This window comes from Hyperolius riggenbachi, chromosome 2, assembly GCF_040937935.1.
Source record: "Hyperolius riggenbachi isolate aHypRig1 chromosome 2, aHypRig1.pri, whole genome shotgun sequence".
Classification (NCBI taxonomy): Eukaryota; Metazoa; Chordata; class Amphibia; order Anura; family Hyperoliidae; genus Hyperolius; species Hyperolius riggenbachi.
In genome coordinates this window covers 235088594-235112837 of record NC_090647.1, presented here as the reverse complement: position 1 = coordinate 235112837, position 24244 = coordinate 235088594, and the positions used below count along the sequence as shown (strand labels likewise).

General features: G+C 45.3%; 1 protein-coding gene across 13 annotated transcripts in view; it reads left to right on the top strand.

Moving 5' to 3' along the window:
* DMD (dystrophin) overlaps positions 1-24244 on the top strand; it is a 3066377-nt gene that overhangs the window by 861987 nt on the left and 2180146 nt on the right. For all 13 annotated transcript variants that reach the window (XM_068268325.1, XM_068268327.1, XM_068268324.1 and 10 more), the window contains one exon: positions 4394-4572. In XM_068268325.1, the coding sequence (XP_068124426.1) occupies positions 4394-4572 (179 nt within the window). The remainder of the gene's footprint in view (positions 1-4393; positions 4573-24244) is intronic.

The following is a 24244-nucleotide window of genomic DNA, read 5'->3' as shown; positions in this document are numbered from 1 at the left end:
TAATTCTATGGCAACGCAGCTTTTTAAAAATTATTTTATGTGGGGCATTCGCGTTGCGGAGCTCATATGCGGAAGCTTATTTTTAATACACTTCCATGCAATTTGATTTTTGGCCACAGGAAGTGAGCGCTAGAGAGCCTCACTTCCTGCTTGGCTTGTAGCCGCAAGGGGGATTAGTGTGCATTGCTGCGGTAATCCTCAATGGCTATTTTTAGCATTCACTGCAGCGCTCATATACCACCGGTTAGCAGTGTGAAACCAGCCTTAACCAAATAGAGATCTATTCTCTGATCTCTGTTTATAAGAAAGTCTGTTTAACTGAATCCAGACCCTTTTTTTAATTGATCAAATGTGTTATCAGGCACACTATACCAGGCTTCTTTTAAAAAAAGATTTCTCACGAGCTTCACCCCTTTCTCTGGAATCCCCTTCCAAAACACATCTGTCACTGTCCAACCTTTGAAATCTTTAAGTGCTCCCTCAAAACGTAGTTTTCCCAACAAGCATATGTTCTAATCTAAGCCTTTCCCCTTTAACCTCTGGCAAAGTTGTACTCCTTATTTAATATAACCTAAAACACCCTTCCTTCTAGGTATACATATTGTACTGTATACTATACCCACCTCTTGTTTCCTCCCTATTCCTTTAGATTGTAGGCATGCAAGGGCAAGACTCTCTCACCCTTTAGTGTCTTGGACTATATATTTTGTTCATCATTTACATTTGCTGCTATAATTACTATGTCTACTAATTCTGTATTATTTTCCAATGTCTATAATAATAACAATAATCTAAACACTCTTCATTCAACTGAAAAACCTAATGGTGTAATATCTCCATGACAGTAGCAAATATTCATGTTAAAAAGCATTTTCCTAAGCTTGTCCAAACATACCAAAATGTAGTGCTTTACCTGCATTGTGCTAGTTCTGCTTTTTATTCTTCTATTGTCATCTGTGGTGAACAGAAGCAACACTCAAAGTATTCTGCAGGCATCAATCGTCAATAGACTTTGTGTTAGATGTTTTGAGGCATTTCTAAAACTGCTCTGCTGTTTGCTGTCTATGGATCAAATGTTCTCTTAGCATTTTTCAGTAAAATGCAAAGATAAAAATCAGTGTGTGTTAACACATATCTGCCAATCATAAATGGGTTCTTACTGATCTGACCACAGGGACAATCAGTTTTGATAGCCTGCTCTATTCTTTACTGCATTGAATGACCCTGTAGTTTCTGCGTAATATGAACTATACTTGCTGTAAGAGTTTATAATGTAAAAAAAAAAACTAAGAAGACACCAAAAAACATATGATTATGTTTAACCACTTAACGACGGCGGCTGGTCTTTCCTGTATATCCATGGAAACGGCCGCTCTTTCGAGCGGTCATTTCCTGTCAGTTCACGGAGCGAGTCTCCGTTAACAGCCTGCAAGCCTCCGATCGTGGCTCGCAGGCTAAATGTAAACACCCGGGGACGTAATTCCCGGTGTTTACATTTTGCGGCGCTGCTATCACAGCAGCGCCGTAAAGGAGATCGGCGATCCCCGGCCTATGATTGGCCGGGGATCGCCGGCATCTGATAGGCTGAAGCCTATCTGAGGCGGTACAGGACGGATCGCTGTCCTGTACCGCCTATGATGAGAAGGGGAGGGAGGGAGGGAAGGAGAGGGAGGGGGGAATAGCGCTGCGAAGGGGAGCTTTGAGGCGCCCCCCTGCTAGGGAAATATAGCCGGCGGCAATCAGACCCCCCCAACAGGACATCCCCCTAGTGGTAAAAACAGGGGGGAAGTCTGATTGCCCTGCCTGCCAGCTGATCTGTGCTGGGAGCTAAAGAGCCAACGCAGCACATATGTTCAAAAAATGCTGCGGTGCTTAAGTGGTTAATAATTGCATGGTCTTTAACCATTTCAGCCCACAGGTATTTTTCACCTTATGGACGAGAGGAACTTTCCCCCTTCAGCGCTCTTCCCTTTCATTCCCCAATAACTTTATCACTACTTATCACAAAGAAATGATCTATACCTTGTTTTTCCGCCTCCAATTAGGCTTATTTTGGGTGGTACATTATGTTAAGAATTGTTTTATTGGTAAATTCATACATGTCAGAAAGTAAATTCATGATGTATGGTTAGCAAGCCTGGTTGTACTGTTTTGTGCTGTAGGTAATAAGACAAATAATGGTGGACTCAACGCACCAGAGCCACTAGGATGCGCTCTGTAGACAGTAGCTGTGTTAGGGAGACTTGCTTAAGTTCTCCTACTGAATAGGTGCAGCTTAATATACAGGAACAGCTGAGATTTGAACCCACGTCGCCTGCGTCAGAGGCAGAGCTCTTAACCATTACACTATCCAGCCACAATAAGGGTCATGGGGGGGGGGGAAATCTTTTTTAGTATTGACTTACATTAAAAACAGTGTAGATTATGCAAACTTGCCCCACATTTTGGGGAACAGATACCCATTGGGTCTCTAGCATGAGCCAGACAATTGGCTACAGGAAGATTTAGATTTTTTGAGATACACACTTTAACCTCTTCTGTATACATTTCATCAGAGGTAAATGTATCCACTTCACGTAATGCCTCTGTAATTTCAACTGAAGATCAAATTAATTGTGTAGCTATAATGTGAGGATCTTCCCTTCAAAAAGGAACTAAGAAATGGAACTAAGAGCTGGAGCTGAGAAAGATACTGTATACTTGAATATTCTGCTTGTATCACGTGCAGCTGTTTTGCAGCTTGGAAGATTACTGCCAAGTTTGACTTTTGAGACATCTATATCCCAAAATGGCAACTAACATGAAGCAGTAGCAAACATTGTAAATGGTGTGTATGTGTCAGATGTGCTATCAAAGACTGGCTGCAGATTGCTTTAGAGAGTACGTTTCATTTTATATTCTGTTTTTGTGTAAAGATTTTATGTAGCATGTCACATTCACTGCAAACTTCTCAGGATCCCTGCAGAGTTTCACTGTGTTAATCAGAGTAAAGCTAGACATGCACTGGCAGATTAAAAGTAAATCAGGTAAACAACTGATATTCATCTGATATCCATAGTTTACCTGGTCTACCACCTTGCACTAGTAGTTATTATACAAGATCTGTAGCTACACCACTGTCTGTGAAAATAAACTGAGGTCCAATACCTCTGCTGATTAGTCCACAAAGATTAGATTTCTGCGTCCCTCTCATCTATGTATTTTGTATCTCTGGAAGCAACCATCATTTAAATGTTCCCAACCAACAAGAGTGTGTTGTATATTATTTTGTCTTAATTTCATAATGGAACATAGTACTTAAAGAACTTACAAAGATTTCATTTATTAACAATCCCATATTTTAGCACCAAGTACTGATAAGCAACCACAGCAGGAAGTAGATAGCAGCTACAGCTGCAAAAGATACATATGCTTTTTCTGGCCTAGTGGTGAAGTTGCTGTACAGAACAAACTGATGCATTTATTTAAAGCTCAAGTCTCCATACTGATTAACTTTTTTTTTTTTTTTTAATGACCAACTCTGTGTTTAAATTGATCAAATTGGGTGGCAAGCATCATTTAAAGTCGTTCTGAACTCTTGCACAGGAAAGGAGGATAACATATTGACATGCACCATGTATGTGTTTAGAGAGTTTAGCCTGTCTAATGCCCCCTCATCTGTAACTAATCACAATTTGTAATTTGATCTCTCAGCTGTGTCAGCTGGCTGCCACAGCAGAGCAGCTGATTTGTAAACACAGCATGTTAACCCTATGTCTTCTTCCATGAAAGCAGGAAGTAGACACACTGCAGATTTTTTTTCATGATTTGTATCAGCTGTAACAAAGAAATGTTATTGAGCTGTTGCTTATCTTTACGAGCAGAAAGATGGTTCTGTGTTCAGGTCTGCTTTAATGTGGCCAGCGAGAAGTGAATGGATAACTTATTGCTAACTACAGTAACTACACCATATTAAAGATACCATACTTCTGGAAGTAACAATGCATGCCTGCTTGCTAAGGAATGTACATCAATTATAGGAGATAGGTGTATTCCGATGAACACAGCTCAGTACCATATAAAAGTTAATGCCTAGTTTTGTTCTCTGCAAGAACTGAAGTCCAATAAATCTTGAATTATGTTTTTTTCATAGTATAATAAAGTATGTAATGATCTGAAATGTGCTTAAATGAGAAATCATTACCATTTTCAGACTGAGGTTTTACTCATTGGTATGCTACAACTACAGAAAAGTTTACAGATGATTATAGAGCTCTAATTAGTCCCGGGAGGGTGCTGGAAAGGCCGAGCTTCTGCTCATTAGTCTGGATGCATGGTTGGAAGCTGATTTTAGTTATATTTAATGTGCATAATTTACATTGACTGATATATACCTTTTTTTTTTGTTCTCCAGATATTGCAACAGCTCATCCTGACAAGAAATCCATTTTAATGTATGTTACATCACTTTTCCAAGTCCTGCCACAAAAAGTATCCATTGAATCTCTCCGTGAATTGGACACCTTACCTCGCCAAATCACCACCCCAGAAGAGCATTTCAGACATTATGACCAGCAACATTTCTCTCAGCAAGTATGGCTTCTTACACTGTTTATAAAATCATTATGGTTTCAAAATGTATTAATTTTTATTAAGGAAAACTGGAACTAGATGCACCCATTGCCCACTTCCTTAAAAATGCCAGTCTTTTAACTTCAGAGTTTTTTAAAGGACATCCAAAGTAATGAGATAGACATGTGTATGTACAGTGCCGAGCACATAAATGACTAGGTTGTGTACCTTTTTCCCCATCTTCCTGAAAGAGTTAAACATCAGGTGTGCAAGTGCCAGTTTCTGTCTGGGTCAGGACCGCGTCGGACTGGGTCAGACTATAGCATAACCCTCACTGATAAGTAATCACAGCCATAAAACACTTTCCTGTCAGTAAATGGCTTCTGAGAGCAGAAAAAAATAAAAAGGGTCAATAATTCATAGATTTTAGCTCTGGCATACTTCAATGCATGTGCCATTGAGCAGAAACAATGAAACAGTAAAAACTTAAAAACTAGATTTGAATATAAAATAACACTTTCCGATATCTAAAAAAAAAGTCATGTTAGGAGATGAAAGATAGATACAATTTTTTATCTCATAAGTTTATTTTCACTTTGATGTCTTTAAAGGTGGCCACTACTGGTCCAATTTACCAAACAATTGACTGGCCGATCCAGTGAATGCAATCGGACAGACATTATAGATCTGGACCACTGATGAGAAGCGGACACATAGCCAATCTGACTTGACTGAAAATTACAATTCTTTGGCTTAGTAAATCACTCTTAAGTGTCAACGTACTTTGCATTGTGCTATCTCCCAGCTTAGAGTTGCCATGCTTGCCTAAGCACTCCATCTGCAGGAGAGAACTAAGCATGGCTCCATTGAAATGCATAAGGACACAATGCACACACATATATGTTTCTGTTTACATCTCCAACCAGGCAGTCTAATCCACCTGAACAAAATAGTAGCCTGCAAGATCCATAACAAAGGGGGGTACTTTGCAAAAGGAGGGGGAGGCAGTAAAGCATGTCCTCTTTGCAGAGCACCCATGTTCAATATTGTGGATAAGGTCCTTATTCCCACAATGTTCAGAAGAAAATTGAGACCAGATTAATATGTTTCCCTCCTATCTTTCTAAACAACCATTCCAAGTGAAAGAGGAAAAAATAATGTCTGTGCCTAGTGTCAGTGGGTGAATGAAGTGCCGACAGCCAATTCAAGGAGCTGATTGAGGGAAATATATTAATCTGGTCTCCTGGGTACTCTGAAGTTGTTGTGACATGGTCTGAATTGCATCAAGTATTGTACTTATGTTCTCTATGGATGCATAATATGAACATTTTTATAATAGGGAACTTGTTTGTGTTTTTTGGGGGGATAGTGGTCCTGTCAGCTCTGAACACAGCTGTACTTGGTAACATTTTAATGTGAGCATATTCATTTTCCATTTAACTGCTGAACTTTTGGGTGCCAAATCAGCTTCCAAATTTCTTTTCATTTTTTTTCTTTGGCTTATACAGTTTCCCATTATGCCAGATTCAGTGAATCCTATATAAAGGTTAAGGCAGTATACATTTATGTTATGTTGTAAATCTGGTAAATGTGGTAAGGCAGAGAATAAGAAAGAAAATAAAAGATGCTCTTCTAGAAATGGTATGACTGATGGATTGGAATTTAGTGTATATGTTACGGCCAGAACCCGAAGTTTGGCCAGAACTAGAAGTGGCCGGCCACTTCGGGTTCTGGCCGGCCAATGTGCGAACTGGCCGCTGCGCTGCGGCCAATGTGAGAAATGCAACAATTCCTGTAAAGTTAATGGGATGTTGTGGCCGCAGCGCAGCGGGCAAATGTATCACACATCTTACTTTATTCAATGACATTAAGCCGACCGGCTTTTTCCCCGCTTTCTCTCTTCCCCTCGCCTCTCTCTCCTCCCCTCGCCTCTCTCTCTCCTTCTCTTATGGGCAGCGGGCGGGGGACACGCGTGTCCAGGAGAGTCGTTCGTCGCGGCAGGAGAGCAGAGCGGGGAGGCTGCAGACATTGCTTCTGCACCCGCTCTGCAAGAACGGCAGGATTCCCCTGCCGCGACGAACGACTCCGGAGGGACACGCGTGTCCCCGCCCGGCTGCCCATAAGAGAAGAAGAGAGAGAGGCGGGGGGAGGAGAGAGAGGCGGGGGGGGGGAGGAGGAGAGAGGCAGAGAAAAAGCCGGGCGGCTTAATGTCATTGAATAAAGTAAGATGTGTGATACATTTGCCCGCTGCGCTGCGGCCACAACATCACATTAACCTTACAGGAATTGTTGCATTTCTCACATTGGCCGCAGCGCAGCGGCCAGTTCGCACATTGGCCGGCCAGAACCCGAAGTGGCCGGCCACTTCTAGTTCTGGCCAAACTTCGGGTTCTGGCCGTAACATATACGTGGTTTGTATTTTGTAGGGAGATTGATTGTTCTTTACTTGTGATGTACCTTGCTTTTGTTCTGGTAACTTCAAACCAAAACATCTTCAGAGCACAAAGATTAGTCTGGCAGCATATAATACATCCTTCATAGCCACATGTATAATTGAATGTACATAAAGATAGGTGAGCGAAGGAACAGGAGTGTGAACAGTGTCTGGAACTTGCAAAGCTGATATGCAGTAGCTACCTGTTTTGGCTGGAAATGGCAACACCAGATATTGGAAATGGCATATTGGAGGACAATGCCTCTTTTACAGACTTTTCTAGTTTAGCCAATGCTGCAAACCATGGAAGAAAAATAAAAATACTAGTTACTTATGTTTGTTTAGCATGTATTGAAGTTTCCACTGTGGTTATTGAGAATGTCCAGGCTTGTGTGATGCTTTTAAAATGATGTGATTCTTTTATCAACAAAACATTTTTTTAGCTTTATGACTGATCTTAAAATCATAAGGCACACTGGCACGCCTGTCAGGTTGCACATTCATTTTATTGGAAGCACACTTGCTGGATCAGAATAAAACCTTTAGCTAATGCAAACTAGTATCACTAAACACATTTTTTTTGTCTGAAAACCTCAGAAGTGGAAGATTTATTTAAACTGTGGCTACCATGTTGCTTTGTGCCCACACAATAATCAAACCAATCAGTATAAGGGATTGCCACCATCCACTTTACCTAGATACCTAGGTGAATGGATAAAAGCTTCCTTCCTGGTAATACAAGTTTTGCTGCATGCAAGTCTTTTATCATCCTGCATCACAAATACATTATCTCCTAATTCAAATACATATTTAACATGTCCAACATCTGTGCAAATTGTAACTCGCCTCTCTAAACTGATTGACTTGAATATTATTGGAATTTAGCAGCAACTTCTGTTGCTTTTTATGAGCCGTCTTCAGCATCACACATCAATTATTACCTCTGTGCTTCTCTATTTGCAGTTTGTTGTTGTTGTTGTTTTTTTATTTATTTATTTTTTATTACAGTTTAAAAAATCAACATAGCCCCACCATATCCCAAGCCACTCTTAACCCCTTGCTTGCATGCATGCTATTATTGTCAAAAAAGCACAAGCTGGACATGGGCAAAGGGTCTTTGCAAGAGGGGAGATTAAAAGCTCTACCCCATGCAGAGCACCCTCCTGTCATGGAACATTAAAGGCTCGTACACAAGCCGTACTAAAGGCAATGACGGGTCCGTCGTCACTTACCGCTGGGCGGGTTTTCAGCAGATAGTACAGCATGTGTACAGTCTGTCGGCGGACTGATAAGGCTGTTTCTGAGCGATCTGCCGGGCGGATCGTTCAGAAACAGCCTTATCAGTCCGCCAACAGACTCTACACATGCTGTACTGTCTGCTGAAAATCCGCCCAGCGGGAGGTGACGACGGACCCGTCATTGCCTTTAGTACGGCGTGTGTATGAGCCTTTAGTCTGGTATTGTTCAGGCAGCAGAGCCCATCACTGTCTGTTTCAGCTGCTCTGGCAAATGTCTCCATGGGGAAAATAGGTCAAATGAGGCTTGAAAGGAAACCCTAGGCTATTTTTTCAAATGGTGCAAAAGGAACCATGCTGGGCAGGTGTGAGAACACGGAAGAGCCGCCACCATGATCCAGCGGCAGGCGGCTCTTTCCGCGCACAGACGCGTCCCTCACACGGAGAGGCAGCCGCCTCTCCTCAGCATGAGGCGGCTGTCCCCGGGCAGGGACGCATGGAGAGTGCGGAAACCGCCGCGTCGGACGTGGCGGTTGGTCCGCATGCCCCCGCTGCGGAGTCACCGCAGAGCGGGGCTGCTGTGGCTGGGACTCGTAGTCCCTTAGGATTTAGAGTGACGCGCGCGCGCGCACTCACACAACAATTTATGACATCCTGAAGGGAGTCAGCTGACCAGGCTGGTCAGCTGACTCTAGCACCTCTCCCCATTGGTCCAACACTTAGGGAGGTGCTGGAGAGGCACACAGGTATATATATTGCTGGCTGTTCACTTGCTCCTTGTCTGGCGTTGGGTTCACATACGTGGGAGCACCCAGATCCGTTAGTCAGATCCGTTAGTGTGCCGGGACCAGCTGGAGCTGTAATCCTACACTAAGCTAGATTCTATTGATATCTTAAAGTACTAGTTTGATTGTGATTATCTGTTATGACCTTTGCCTGCCTCGACTATCCTCCTGAACTCTGACCTTGTACCTCGTTATATCTGATACCCCGTTGCTGAACCCTGCCTGTACTTTGACTCCGCCTCTGCCTCCTGAATTTGTACCCCGATATTTCTGACACCCCGTTGCCGAAACCCGCCTGTACTTTGACTCCGACTCTGCCTGCTGATATTGTACTTATCTGTCCGTCTGTTTACGACCTGGCTTGTCCGACCTCGAGAACCGACCTCACGATTGGAGGCGGTTCCCCGTCCTGTTAGTGACACTTCCGCCTGAGTGTTACTTTCGGGCTTTCCTCCCCACTGTCAGTCTGACTCCTCCCATCTTGGAGAGCTCAGACCTGCGGAAGGAATCTGTGCAGTCCTCCTTGCTGCACTGAGGCTTGTCCTCTGTATTACTGTTGCACCAATCACAACACTCTACCCAGGTGACCAGAGGTTAGCTAGTATATTGGATTATCGGTGATACTGCAGATCACATATAATCTGATATACGTCTGTATTTCCCGTGATACTGCAGATCACCGGTAATCAGACCTCTCTGTGCTTCACCGAGCATTACAGAACGCCAGACCACCAAACAGATGGAATCACGTGCGGATCCTCTGACTGTGCTTGCCACTTCGGTGGATAACATTCAACAAGCACTGGGCCAGCACAGAGCCTTAATCGATGCCTTATCAGGCTCTGTGAAAACCCTCCAGACGTCAGTTGATTCCGTACGATCCCCTCATAGCGATGATATACGTATGCCTGTACCTGAGAAATTTTCCGGCCACAAGTCTGACTTCCGGAATTTCAGGAGTAGAGTGTTGTCATATTTCGAATTGAGACCCCGATCCTCGGGGACTGAGACCCAACGGGTCATCTTTATTAAGACGTTGTTGACTGGGGACTCCCAGTCCTGGGCATATAACCTGCCTCCTACCGATACCGCTCTGACCTCGGTAGAGGAATTCTTTAAGGCCATGGCCATAATCTACGACGACCCTGACCTTGCTGCGTCCTCAGAGCGGAAGCTCAAACTTTTGCGGCAAGGCAGAGGTTCGGTTGAGGATTATGCGGCAGAGTTCCGTAGGTGGTCAGTCACCTCTAGGTTTGACAATTTTGCCCTAATGGACTACTTTTTGTCTGGATTGTCGGAGGAGGTCTCCGACTTAATGTTAATGATACCCGAGCCCAAGACAGTTGATGAGGCCATTTCATTGGCCATTCGAGTAGATCGCAGGCTACGCCATCAGAGGCAGGCTAGGGGCAGTCACCGTGTCAGGGTGACTTCATACGAGGCACCGGTTGCTGCATCCTCAATAACAGCATCCCCGCCTGTCTCACCCTTTCCGGCCTTACCTCCACCAGAACCGATGCAAATTGGCCGATCAAAACTAACCCAGGTGGAGCGAAGGCGAAGAATGGCGGAACAACTATGCCTATACTGTGCAGAGGCAGGGCATAGGGTGCGAAACTGCCCCAACAGGGCGGGAAACGGGTCTGCCTAGGAGTAGTGGGGGGTGACACCCTAGGCACACAGCTCTCACCCCGTAAAGAGAAAAAATTGCTTCTCCCCTGTACCATTACATGGGAGAACAAGTCCGTAGCCACTGAAGCATTTGTTGATTCCGGCTCAGCGGCTAATTTTATGAACATTGAATTTGCTCAGGAGTTGGGTATTCCTCTCACTCCTGTGAGTCCCCCCATTCAGGTCACGGCAGTGGACGATTCCCCTCTGCAACGGGAACGCCCACTGTCACAGACTCCGGAGGTGAAGGTCACCATAGGGGTACTGCATGGGGAACAGTTACGATTTTTTGTGTTACACATGTCCACCTCCACTATTATCCTAGGCATGCCATGGTTGCAAACCCATTCACCTCAAATAGACTGGGCCACGGGTCAGTTAACCACATGGTCACCTCATTGTTTCCAACGGTGTTTGGGGAAGTTGACATTGGGGCAAACCAGAGTCCAGGTGGGAGGTGTGCCAGACCAGTATGCTGAATATGCCGACGTATTTTGTCCCAAGGCAGCTGACAAACTGCCCCCACATCGGCCATTCGACTGTCCCATCGATCTCCGTTCAGATTGTGTACCTCCCCGGGGCCATCTGTATAATTTGTCAGGGCCCGAAAAAGTGGCCATGCAGGAATATATCCGTGAGAACCTGGCCAAGGGCTTCATTCGGCCATCTCGGTCACCCGCCGGGGCAGGGTTCTTTTTTGTTAAGAAAAAAGATGGGGGCTTACGGCCATGTATCGACTACCGGGGCTTAATAAGATCACAGTGAAGAATCGCTACCCGTTGCCGTTAATAGATGACCTTTTCACACAGGTCACGGAGGCTAGAATATTCTCGAAACTGGATTTACGGGGGGCATACAACCTTGTGCGGATTAGAAAGGGTGACGAATGGAAAACGGCCTTCAACACTCCGGACGGGCATTACGAGTACCTGGTGATGCCCTTCGGGTTATGTAATGCCCCGGCCGTTTTTCAGGAACTCATCAATGAGGTCTTTAGGGAGGTGTTGGGGAAGTTCGTGTTAGTTTATCTCGATGATATTCTTATCTTTTCTAACAATCTCTCGGATCACAGAGCTCATGTTAGATGGGTACTGAACAAATTGAGACAAAATTTGTTATATGCAAAACTAGAAAAGTGCATTTTCGAAGTCACGTCCGTGGCCTTTTTGGGATATATAATCTCCACCTCGGGCCTCTCTATGGACCCTGCTAAGGTCTCCGCGGTACTGGAGTGGCCGCAGCCGGTGGGGTTGAAGTCCCTACAACGGTTCCTAGGGTTTGCAAACTACTACAGAAGGTTTATTAGGGGGTACTCCACAGTTGTGGCACCCCTCACCAACCTTACTTAAAAAGGGGCAGACACCACTCATTGGCCTCCCGAGGCTTTACAGGCATTGGCTACTTTGAAGGGGTTATTCTGCTCGGCGCCCATATTAAGGCACGTGGATACTTCGTATCCATTTATCGTCGAGGTAGACGCCTCAGAAGTTGGGATAGGGGCTGTGCTGTCTCAACGTTCAGGTCTTCAGGGGAGATTACACCCATGTGCCTATTTTTCCCGGAGATTCTCTCCGGCAGAGAGAAACTACGATATAGGCAATAGGGAGCTTCTAGCTATCAAGCTAGCTTTCGAAGAGTGGCGTCATTGGTTGGAAGGTGCGGAGCACACGATTACGGTTTATACCGACCACAAGAATCTCGAGTACATCGAGGGGGCTAAAAGGTTAAGCCCTCGGCAGGCTCGATGGTCGTTATTTTTTTTCGAGGTTCACATTCTTGATTACGTACACTCCAGGTAGCAAGAATACCAAGGCGGATGCACTCTCTAGGTGTTTCGAGCCAGAGACAGCACAGCCCTCGAGTCCTGAATCCATTATTCCACAAAAGTTGGTGTTAGCCGCTACCGAAACTTGGGAGAACTGGAGAGAAATCTTGGGTCCTTTCCAACAGGATGTCCCAGAAGGGAAGCCCGAGGGAGTTTTATTTATCCCATTGCCCTTCCGTCTCCAGATTTTGGAGATGGTCCACTCACACAAGAATGCGGGACATCCTGGGGCGTCTAGAACGCAGGATCTCCTGGCCAGGTGTGCGTGGTGGCCCTCTCTGGCAGCTGACTGCAAAGAATTTGTTAGGGAATGTGCGGTGTGCGCAAAAAGCAAACCCTCCCGGGCTGGCATCTGTTGGTACTCTGCAGCCTTTGCCCACCCCGAGTGAGCCATGGACCCATTTGTCCATGGATTTTGTGGGGGAGCTTCCTAGGTCAGAGGGCAAGTCGGTCATATGGGTGGTAGTCGACCGCTTTAGTAAAATGGCCCATTTCGTGCCCTTGAAAGGACTCCCCTCGGCCCAGAAATTGGCCGACCTATTCATCATCCATGTCTTTCGGTTGCATGGCATTCCGGAAGACATAGTATCCGATCGGGGAGTCCAGTTTGTCTCAAAATTTTGGAGGGCATTCTGTCACCAGATGGGCATGGGGCTGTCATTTTCATCGGGCTATCACCCACAGACAAATGGCCAAACTGAGAGGGTTAACCAATCGTTAGAGCAATTTTTACGTTGTTACGTGGCTGAAGCGCAGAGCGATTGGGTCAAGTTTTTGCCCTACGCAGAGTTTGCACACAATAACTTAAAGAGTTCTTCCTCGGGTTTCTGTCCATTCCAGATAGTGACCGGGAAGTTACCTAAGTTTTCTCCGTTGCCGGTTGCGTCCAGTCCGTTCCCAGCCTTGGAGGCCTGGCAGAGGACATTTAGGGACAAGTGGTGGACCATAAAAGACAACCTTGTGAGAGCATTTCAGAGTCAGAAAAGTCAGGCTGACAAAAGACGCTCATTAGAGTGGAATTTTCAACCAGGAGATTTGGTTTGGGTTTCAACTCGCCACCTGACATTGAAACAACCCTCTGACAAGCTGGGTCCCAGGTTTGTGGGTCCATTCCCGGTAATTAGGAAAATTAACAAAGTTACCTATACCGTTGACCTTCCCACCTGCATGCGGGGGGTAAGGTCCTTCCATGTGTCCCTTCTCAAACCCGCAGTCCAGGTGGGTCCTGCTCCTCCTCCTCCCGTGTTGGTGGATGCCCAACCTGAATATGAAGTGGAAAAAGTTTTAGATTCACGGCTGGTACAGAACTCTGTACAGTACCTCGTACATTGGAGAGGGTACGGTATTGAGGAGAGGCAATGGGTACCTGAGAACCGTATGCATGCAGAAGACTTAGTGAGGGAGTTTCATGCTTTACATCCAGAAAAACCTGGAAGGAGCTGTCCGGAGTCCACTCCTCGGGGGGGGGGGGGGTACTGTGAGAACGCGGAAGAGCCGCCGCCATGATCCAGCGGCAGGCGGCTCTTTCCGCGCACAGACGCGTCCCTCACACGGAGAGGCAGCCGCCTCTCCTCAGCATGAGGCGGCTGTCCCCGGGCAGGGACGCATGGAGAGTGCGGAAACCGCTGCGTCGGACGCGGCGGTTGGTCCGCATGCCCCCGCTGCGGAGTCACCGCAGAGCGGGGCTGCTGTGGCTGGGACTCGTAGTCCCTCAGGATTTAGAGTGACGCGCGCGCGCGCACTCAGACAACAATTTATGACATCCTGAAGGGAGTCAGCTGACCAGGCTGGTCAGCTGACTCTAGCACCTCTCCCCATTGGTCCAACACTTAGGGAGGTGCTGGAGAGGCACACAGGTATATATATTGCTGGCTGTTCACTTGCTCCTTGTCTGGCGTTGCGTTCACATACGTGGGAGCACCCAGATCCGTTAGTCAGATCCGTTAGTGTGCCGGGACCAGCTGGAGCTGTAATCCTACACTAAGCTAGATTCTATTGATATCTTAAAGTACTAGTTTGATTGTGATTATCTGTTATGACCTTTGCCTGCCTCGACTATCCTCCTGAACTCTGACCTTGTACCTCGTTATATCCGCCTCTGCCTCCTGAATTTGTACCCCGATATTTCTGACACCACGTTGCCGAAACCCGCCTGTACTTTGACTCCGACTCTGCCTGCTGATATTGTACTTATCTGTCCGTCTGTTTACGACCTGGCTTGTCCGACCTCGAGAACCGACCTCACGATTGGAGGCGGTTCCCCGTCCTGTTAGTGACACTTCCGCCTGAGTGTTACTTTCGGGCTTTCCTCCCCACTGTCAGTCTGACTCCTCCCGTCTTGGAGAGCTCAGACCTGCGGAAGGAATCTGTGCAGTCCTCCTTGCTGCACTGAGGCTTGTCCTCTGTATTACTGTTGCACCAATCACAACACTCTACCCAGGTGACCAGAGGTTAGCTAGTATATTGGATTATCGGTGATACTGCAGATCACATATAATCTGATATATGTCTGTATTTCCCGTGATACTGCAGATCACCGGTAATCAGACCTCTCTGTGCTTCACCGAGCGTTACAGCAGGTAAATCAGATGAGAAGAGTAATACTCATCTGCCCTAATTTTTACACAAAACATTTCCCCACATCTAATTGAACTGGGTGAAAATATTGTTTAGGTGATAAAAAGACAGTCAGCTGGGGTGTTTCTTGCATGGCCAGCGAGCTAATATTTGCACAGCATATGTTTTGTTAATTGAATCATGTGAATGTGTATTTGCATATGTTAAACAACTGCCAGCACTTAAAGTAAACCAAGTACCATTTTTAGCACATAGGACATCTTAATAGAACACTTAAAAGGCATGCCAACAATGTGGCTCATTAATTACATTTTACCTCTTATTTTTACATTTAAAAGTTAAGCAGAGCTTTATTGGCCTACTCCTTCCTACTTCCGAGGTCTGCCCGACTTCTGATAGGGGGAGGGGGGGGAGCGATTGAACACTTTGCTTCAAAGAGTTTACACACCTGCCCCTGGATAAAAAATGTGCAGCAAGAAGGGGAGAGAGTTCCTATAGCTATTAGAAACCAGGAAAAAAGTGGTGCTTGGTTCCCTTTAACACTGGCAATCCTTGAAAATTAAGTTGGCCCCCGTGTCACATGTGTTTCTTTGCATTTTATTGCAAAACAAACTTCACTATAATTCAAAAAGGCATGGACCATTGGCCTCAATTCACTAAGCTTTTCTCCTGTCTTTAATAACTCTTCTAGAGTTGTTACCATGGTGATAAGGCATGTAGTATTCAGGAAACATTTTACCTCAGGCAAACCTAAAGTTAACTCTTCTGTCTTTAAGTTAACGCTTTAATCCTTAAAATAACTCCAGAGTTAAAGACAGGCTGTTTATTAACTGCATGTGAAAATAACTACAGAGGAGGTAACTTAAGGGATGAAGAGATAAGGTAACTCTCTCTTATGTTGAGGTAAGTTTTCTCTATTGCCTTATCTCCAGCATGATCTTAGTGACTTGAGGCCATTGTGTTGGCATTTGTAACTGCACTGCAGCTGACAAGTGAGAATAATTATTTAAAAGGAAAAAAAAGGATCAATACTTGTTAGGATGAGCCCTTAAGGCAACAATATATAACTATACATATTGTGTGTGGCCACCTGTGGGGAGATTGCATTTGAACAAGCACTCTGCTAAAGAAAGTCTACAACTTTATATTCAGCCTCAAGAGATTAATGTATATAAAAAGAAATCAATAATGAAGCATTGCCAGTTTAGAGTGGGATTTTTTCCTTTTATTGGCTCTTTATTTTTACATGATTAATTATTTACAATCACAGTTTACATCATGTAGGGATGGCATGGGAAAGAACCGATACTTCATGAAAAGATAACGCTTATTTATCAAAATCTTGAAGTGGTATAGACAGGATCTTTTAGAAGCATGGTCATCTTCTGTTGTTACAGAGTAAAGCTAGGGATACATGTGTTGATTACAGACCAATATGAGAAGCCGATTGAACCCTCCCTGACTGTAATTTGATTGGATAGTGATTTATTTCTATACTACGGAGAAAACTCAATTTCAATAGATTTCAGCATACATTGATTGAGCATTGATTGAGCTTCAAACTTTGTACTTATCACTCCTGCTCCATTTCATACAGGTGCTTTAACTTGACTGATCACACTTTAGGTCAATAAATAGTTATAAGTTGATTAAAAGTAAATGTAGTGGATATAGTGGGGCCAATAGATGTCCAGCCAATTCAATAAAAGTATTTAAACTAGTTTGAAAAATATGTATGTGTATGGTCTTAACTTTAAGTACAGTACTCCTAGGCAGGGCCGTGCCAAGGCAGAGGCGAGAGAGGTTTTAGTCTCAGGGCGCAGTGTAGGAGGGGGCACACAACTCTCTCAGCTATCCTTGCTCTATTGAGTTTGAAGAAGAGAGAAATAAGAAAATGGGATCTATGGCAGTGATTGCAAGCCAGATAACGAGAGATTAAGGTGTTGGGGGGGGGGGGGGGTGCTGTTTAGTCTAATAGCAATCAGTGTGTGACGGCTGGGGTGGGAGGGGCACACTTTGGAGTCTCAGCCTTGTGTGCTGAAGGACCTTGTCCCAGCTCTGCTCCTAGGCTAACCTATTTATATATTACTGTTCTTATTTTTACCCAGTGCTACTGACTTGGGACAGTTTGCTACCAGTGCTAAAAGGATACCTGTTATAGTTATTTCCAGTGCTTCAGTACGTAAGGACACCTGATGTGACAGAGATATGGAGGCTGCCATATTTATTTCCTTTTAAACAATAGCAGTTGCCTGACATCCTGCTGATTTTTCATGCATTAGTAGTGTCTGAATCAAACACCTAAAACATGCATGCAGTTAAACTTAAGTAAAACATCTGATTGGCATGCTTTTTTAGGGTCTATGATTACATGTTTTAAAGGCAGAGCATCAGCAGGGCAGCAAGGTAATTTGCATTATTTAAAAGGAAATTAATATGGTAGTCTCCATTTCCCTCTTACTTCAGATATTCTTTAAGAGCATGAGGGCAAATAAATACACACTGCCACAATGCTGCATTTGTCTTCTTAAGTGAAATACCATATAAATACATATAAAAAGGCACATCTTTTACCTTAATGGTACACGTATACATATTTCAGGTACAACCAAACAACATTGCTCTTTTTGTACTCATGCTTCATACTTCACTCCAAAAATCCTTCAAGCCCAATTTTTAATAAAACATCGTTAATTAATTTGTAAAAAAAATGCAGTTTGCATCGCTCCCAACTGTCCCTCTTTTGGAGGGAAAGTCCCTCTTTGGGAACCAAATCCCTCTGTCCCTCTTTCTTCCTCGTGTGTCCCTCTTTCAGGACTGATCTACAGATCTTTGTAAATATGTGTATTTTGTCTACTGAAAATGTGTTTAATTGACTCTAAACCTTGTTCCCATCCGTTACATTGATGTATTTCTTATTTTGAAATGTTGTTATTCACATGAAAGTACACCTGTATTATAACAGCAGTCCTTGGACAACAATATTTTAAGACCTACTTCGTTCTTAGACATGTTGTCCAATGCTCCAACGACGCTGGAAAAGGCTAACATAATATATATGCTCAGAAATAATGATTGCGTTTTCATGAGTAATGATTACAGGTATTTGTTAATTATCATCATAATGATTAGATGTGTTTCTCTCATGTGGAATTAGGGCAGTCATTATGATTAGCAGCATTTCTCTGGTGGGGAATTAGGGACGTCGCAAAGTTCAAACAGCTTCAGCTTTGTTCTTGCAGCAATGCTGGCGCATTCCCCATGTTAATTCAAAAAGACACACCTGCTCTTTTCCTGAAGCAGTCTGAGAGGTGTTAAAGAAAGTGCTTGGGATAAGCCAGTTCGCACACATCTTCTCGTCTGTCAGATCACCAGCATAAGTAAGTCAGTAACACAACCCAAAGAAGAGAAAAGTCTGGCTCTATTAAGCCATTTATTATCAGATAAAGTGCTGGTGCAGGATTTGCATGGCAGACACGTTCAACATTCAAATGCAGAAATAGAAACGATCAATGCACAATACATCCACCATCCTCCAACCTTTGATATGTTCAAACGCTCCTTCAAAACTTACTTCCAACAAGCATATGCTTTACCTTAGGCCACATCCTCCCTTTGACCAAAGGCCAAGTTGCACTCCTATTAGATATCATAAAAATACACTGCATCTAGGAATGATTTTTGTATTCTACCCCACCTGCCTCCCCCATTCCTTTAGATTGTAGGCTCGCAAGGGCAGGGCTCTCTTACCCTTTTGTGTTTTGGATTTTGTTATACATTTTATTCATAATTCCAACATGTAAAGAAACAACTGGCCGGCACTCTGGATAAAATTGACACCACTTTATTGGTTCCTGACACCAATCACATCTATGCCTGGACGGCGAACTTGTGACATCTTCAAATGTAGTCCCCAACATCACATATCATCATAATCTTAGCCTGAAGCAAAGCAAGGACGTATGTGAGGAGCAGCAGAGTTAGCAGTGCAGGTATACTTGCATGACCAATGTTGTGGTGGCAGATCGTGGACTAGGTAGAGGTAAGTGGTGCTGAGGTTCTTTCAGATTGGCTGCTCTTACAGCCGTTTCGCCCGTTCATGCTTATGGGCCTCATCAGAGTGGCTTTATTATTATTATTATTATTTAGTATTTATATAGTGCCAACATCTTCCACAGCGCTGTACAGAGTATATATTGTCTTGTCACTTAACTGTCCCTCAGAGGGGCTCACAATCTAATCCCTACCATAGTCCTATGTCTTTTTATGTATTGTGTAGTGTATGTATTGTAGTCTAGGGCCAATTTGTAGGGGGAAGCCAATTAACTTATCTGTATATTTTTGGGATGTGGGAGGAAACTGGAGGACATGGGGAGAACATACAAACTCCTTGCAGATGTTGACCTGGCTGGGATACGAACCGGGGACCCAGCACTGCAAGGCGCAATCGCTAACCACTACGCAACCGTGCTGTTGGGAATCCACAATATATATATATTTTTTAGGTACTTGGTCATTCAATATCAGTCAGGTGTTGGCAATTCAAAATCATGTATCTAAAGGTGCCCATACATCTAGCAATGTCTGGGCAGACTGGCCATGAGACAGATGGAAAACGAGATCTGTTGCCTACCCATACACCACAGGCTGATTCACAATAGATTTTAGTATGAAATAATGTAGAGAATCGACCTAGCACCGCCACCTGCCCGGCACAAATGCAAAATGCATCCCTGTGCCCGTGCAGTGTAAAATCTCACTTGTCCCACTGGCTCCTGTGTCCACTCCCCACCATTACTGGGGATCAGTAATGGCTTTCCACCTTTACTGGTCCCCTATGGTAGCGTGGCTTGCGGGCCTCTCACACCCGCTGCGTGCAGCGCATTCATTGGCTTCTAGTTTTATTCATAATGTTACTTTTGTTACTGTAATTACCAGTTCTGTATTTTTGTTTATTGGTGTATACCATTGTCTGCATTATTATGCACCCATGTTTGTTTCTTACTTTATATAGCACCACGGGATATGTTGGTGCTTTATAAATCAATAATAATGTTAATACTACATGTACTTATTGTTTCTGATGCACTGGGTGCAGGATGGTGGTAGTGGATGCGAGGGTAGCAGTGGCGCACGGAGGGGGTTGTTCTGAGTGTCTAGAACAACCCCCTGCACCGGGACCGGAAGTGGGGCTGCCGCATGGCCCGGCCGGCTGGGGAGAGAAGACAGAAGAAAATGATGGAGGCGCCAGCCGCGCTAATAAGGGATGCGGGAGCTTTATTCCTCCCTCCCTCCCTCCCTCCCTCCCTCTGAATGCCCCCACCTGCGGTGAATGTGTGCCGGCTCCCCCATGAGTGTGTGCGCAGCGGAGCGGTAGGTCCTCTTACCGCAGATCAGGCGCACCAGCAACTGGAGTCTCATGCTTCCTGTTTACCATGACGTCACAGGAAGCATGAGACTCCAGTTGCTGGTGCGCCTGATCTGCGGTAAGAGGACCTACCGCTCCGCTGCGCACACACTCATGGGGGAGCCGGCACACATTCACCGCAGGTGGGGGCATTCAGAGGGAGGGAGGGAGCGAGGAATAAAGCCGGTTCCCGCATCCCTTATTAGCGCGGCTGGCGCCTCCATCATTTTATTCTGTCTTCTCCCCCAGGCAATCTTCTCCCCACACAGGGGGCGGGCACCTTCCTTCACCTATCTTATACTGGGGGGCATATACCTATCTAATCTATCCTGGGGGGCATATACCTATCTAACCTATACTGGGGGGCATATACCTATCTAATCTATACTGGGGGCATATACCTATCTAACCTATACTGGGGGGCATATACCTATCTAATCTATACTGGGGGGCATATACCTATCTAACCTATACTGGGGGACATATACCTATCTAATCTATACTGGGGGGCATATACCTATGTAACCTATACTGGGGGGCATATACCTATCTAACCTATACTGGGGGGCATATACCTATCTAACCTATACTGGGGGGCATATACCTATCTAACCTATACTGGGGGGCATATTCCTATCTAAGCTATACTGGGGGGCATATCCCTATCAAACCTATACTGGGGGGCATATCCCTATCAAACCTATACTGGGGGGCATATACCTATCTAACCTATACTGGGGGGCATATACCTATCTAACCTATACTGGGGGGCATATACCTATCTAACCTATACTGGGGGGCATAGCCCTATCTAACCTATACTGGGGGGCATATCCCTATCAAACCTATATTGGGGGGCATATACCTATCTAACCTATACTGGGGGGGGCATATACCTATCTAGCCTATACTGGGGGACATATACCTATCTAATCTATACTGGGGGGCATATACCTATCTAACCTATACTGGGGGCAACTATATGGGCTACCTATACTGGGGGGGACCTATAGCTGGCTACCTATACTGCGGGCACCTATACCTGTCTCCACGTTGGGGGCGCATTTTACGCCCTCACCCTGGGTGCAATTTAGCCTAGAAACTGCTAGTATTTGGCTCCACCCACACCATATTTTGGCCACGCCCACACGCCACTTTCAGGAACCCCCCCCTTGGAAATCCTGGATTTGCCCCTGGGTAGCACAGCCTGATTACTGTTTCACAAACTTGTCTCTCTCTGAAGCCAAAGTGCAATTTTGCGAAACGGTCATCAGGCCGTGCATATCCAGTGCCCACTGCCAACATCCTGCACCCAGCACATCAGTGACAATAAGTACATTAATAGTTGCTATTTTTGAATTTGAAGGCTGATCATGTCTGCCAGGGGTCGAGTGGTGCGTGGACGCGGGTGGACGGTGTCCACTTACTTTCTCCTGAGCTAGGACGCCGTCCACCCTGGCATGTGTGGAGGGGAGCAGTGCAGTGGAAGGAGAGCTGTGAGCAGCGCTGGAGAAGGAGGGCCATCCCCCCCCCCCCTTCCCTCACCTTAGGGCTCTCCATCCCCCGCTCTCCCCTCCAGAACTAATGTGCGGGCAGCCGGCAGCGGGCAGGACTTACCTCTCCACGTTCCGGCGCCGGATCTGCGTGCCGCTTCTCTGGTCTAGACCAGACCAGACTAGCGGCAGTGGAATGCTCGTGCCGAACGAGGAAGGGTAAGTCCCGCCCGCTGCCGGCTGCCCGCACATTAGTTCTGGAGGGGAGAGCGAGGGATGGAGAGCCTTAAGGTGAGGGAAGGGGGGGGGGGGAGATGGCCCCCCTTCTCCACCGCTGCTCACAGCTCTCCTTCCACTGCACTGCTCCCCTCATGTTTGGGGGACACCTGACTACCTATTCTGAGAACATATACCCCTAACTACATATATACTGGACACATATACCCCCTGATTACATATACTGGGCACATATACACCTGCCTACATATACTGGGCACATATACCCCTGCCTACATATACTGGGAAATATACCCCTGCCTACATATACTGGGCACATATACCCCTGACTACATATACTGGGCACATATACCTCTGGCTATATATGCTGGGCACATATACTCCTGCCTACATATACTGGGCACATATACCCCTGGCTACATATACTGGCACATATACCCCTGCCTATATATACTGGGCACATATACCACTGTCTACATATACTCGGGACATATACCCCTGTCTACATATACTGGGCACATATACCCCTGGCTACATATACTGGGCACATATACCCCTGGCTACATATACTGGGCACATATACCCCTGGCTACATATACTGGGGACATATACCTCTATCTACATATACTGGGCACATATACCCCTGGCTACATATACTGGGCACACATACCCCTGGCTACATATACTGGGCACATATACCCCTGGCTACATATACTGGGCACATATACCCCTGGCTACATATACTGGGCACATATACCCCTGGCTACATATACTGGGCACATATGCCCCTGGCTACATATACTGGGGACATATACCCCTGGCTACATATACTAGGCACATATACCTCTGCCTACATATACTGGGGACTACTATACTCATGGCTACTTATACTGGGGATACCTATAGACCTGGCTACCTATGCTGGTGGTACCTATTTTAGGAGAACTGCTGTCAGATTATCTGTATTTTTGCGGAACCGTTGTTATGTATTTTGGGGAACAGCTGCCAGATTATGTGTATGTTAGGGGAACGGCTGCTGCCAGATTACGTGTATTTTGGGGAACAGCTGCCAGATTATGTGTATGTTAGGGGAACGGCTGCTGCCAGATTACGCGTATTTTGGGAAACTGCTGCCAGATTGTGGATGTTTGGGGGACCACTGCTGCCAGATTATATGTATTTTGGGTGTTACGTGTATTTTGGGTGATCCGCTGCTTCCAAATTATGTGTATGTTGGGGGAACTGCTGCTGCCATGTCTATTTTGGGGGAACCACTGCCATATTATCTGTATTTTGGAGGAACTTCTACCAGATTATGTGTCTTTTTGGTGAAATGCTGTCAGATTACAGCTATTTTGGGGGAATACATTACGGCAGAGCTCAGACTTCCCCGGCAGACCTTTTACATCACTGCTAAGGTCATGTATATTTGGCCCCACCCATGACCATGCCCACATTATGCTGGACCACGCCCATTTTTTGGGCACGCCATAGCGCGGCGCAGGGGTTTTCCAGGTGAGTCCACTCACCTCTTTTCCCAGGACTAGACGCCTGATGTCTGCTATGCAAACCCTACACCAGCACTTTATCTGATAAAATAAATGGCTTTGAAGTGCCCGACCTTTTTCTTCTTTGGATTGTGTTCATGGTACTACATATTGGTGTAGAGCACATAGAGCTTGACTGGGAGCATTACAGCGTCACCTCTACTTTTACACATAAGGATTGTGACTCATACCCATTAACCATGTGCCTATTGGTTTCTCCTCATTGCAAGCATGTCAGCTGAGGAGAGGTGCAGGTATAAGTGGCAATGGCACAGGTCTCAAGCCTGAATATGTCTGCATAGTTTCTGTGTAAAAATCTTACGTAAAGTCAGTTTTTGGTAAAAAAAAAGTCTCTGCAAAGTTAGTTTTAGGTAAACAATGTTAGACAAGACAATTTATATTGTGCTTTTATCCTGGCGGACTCAAAGCTAGTGATGATCGTAATCAGCAAAATTACGATTTTGCAAATTTCGCATACATTT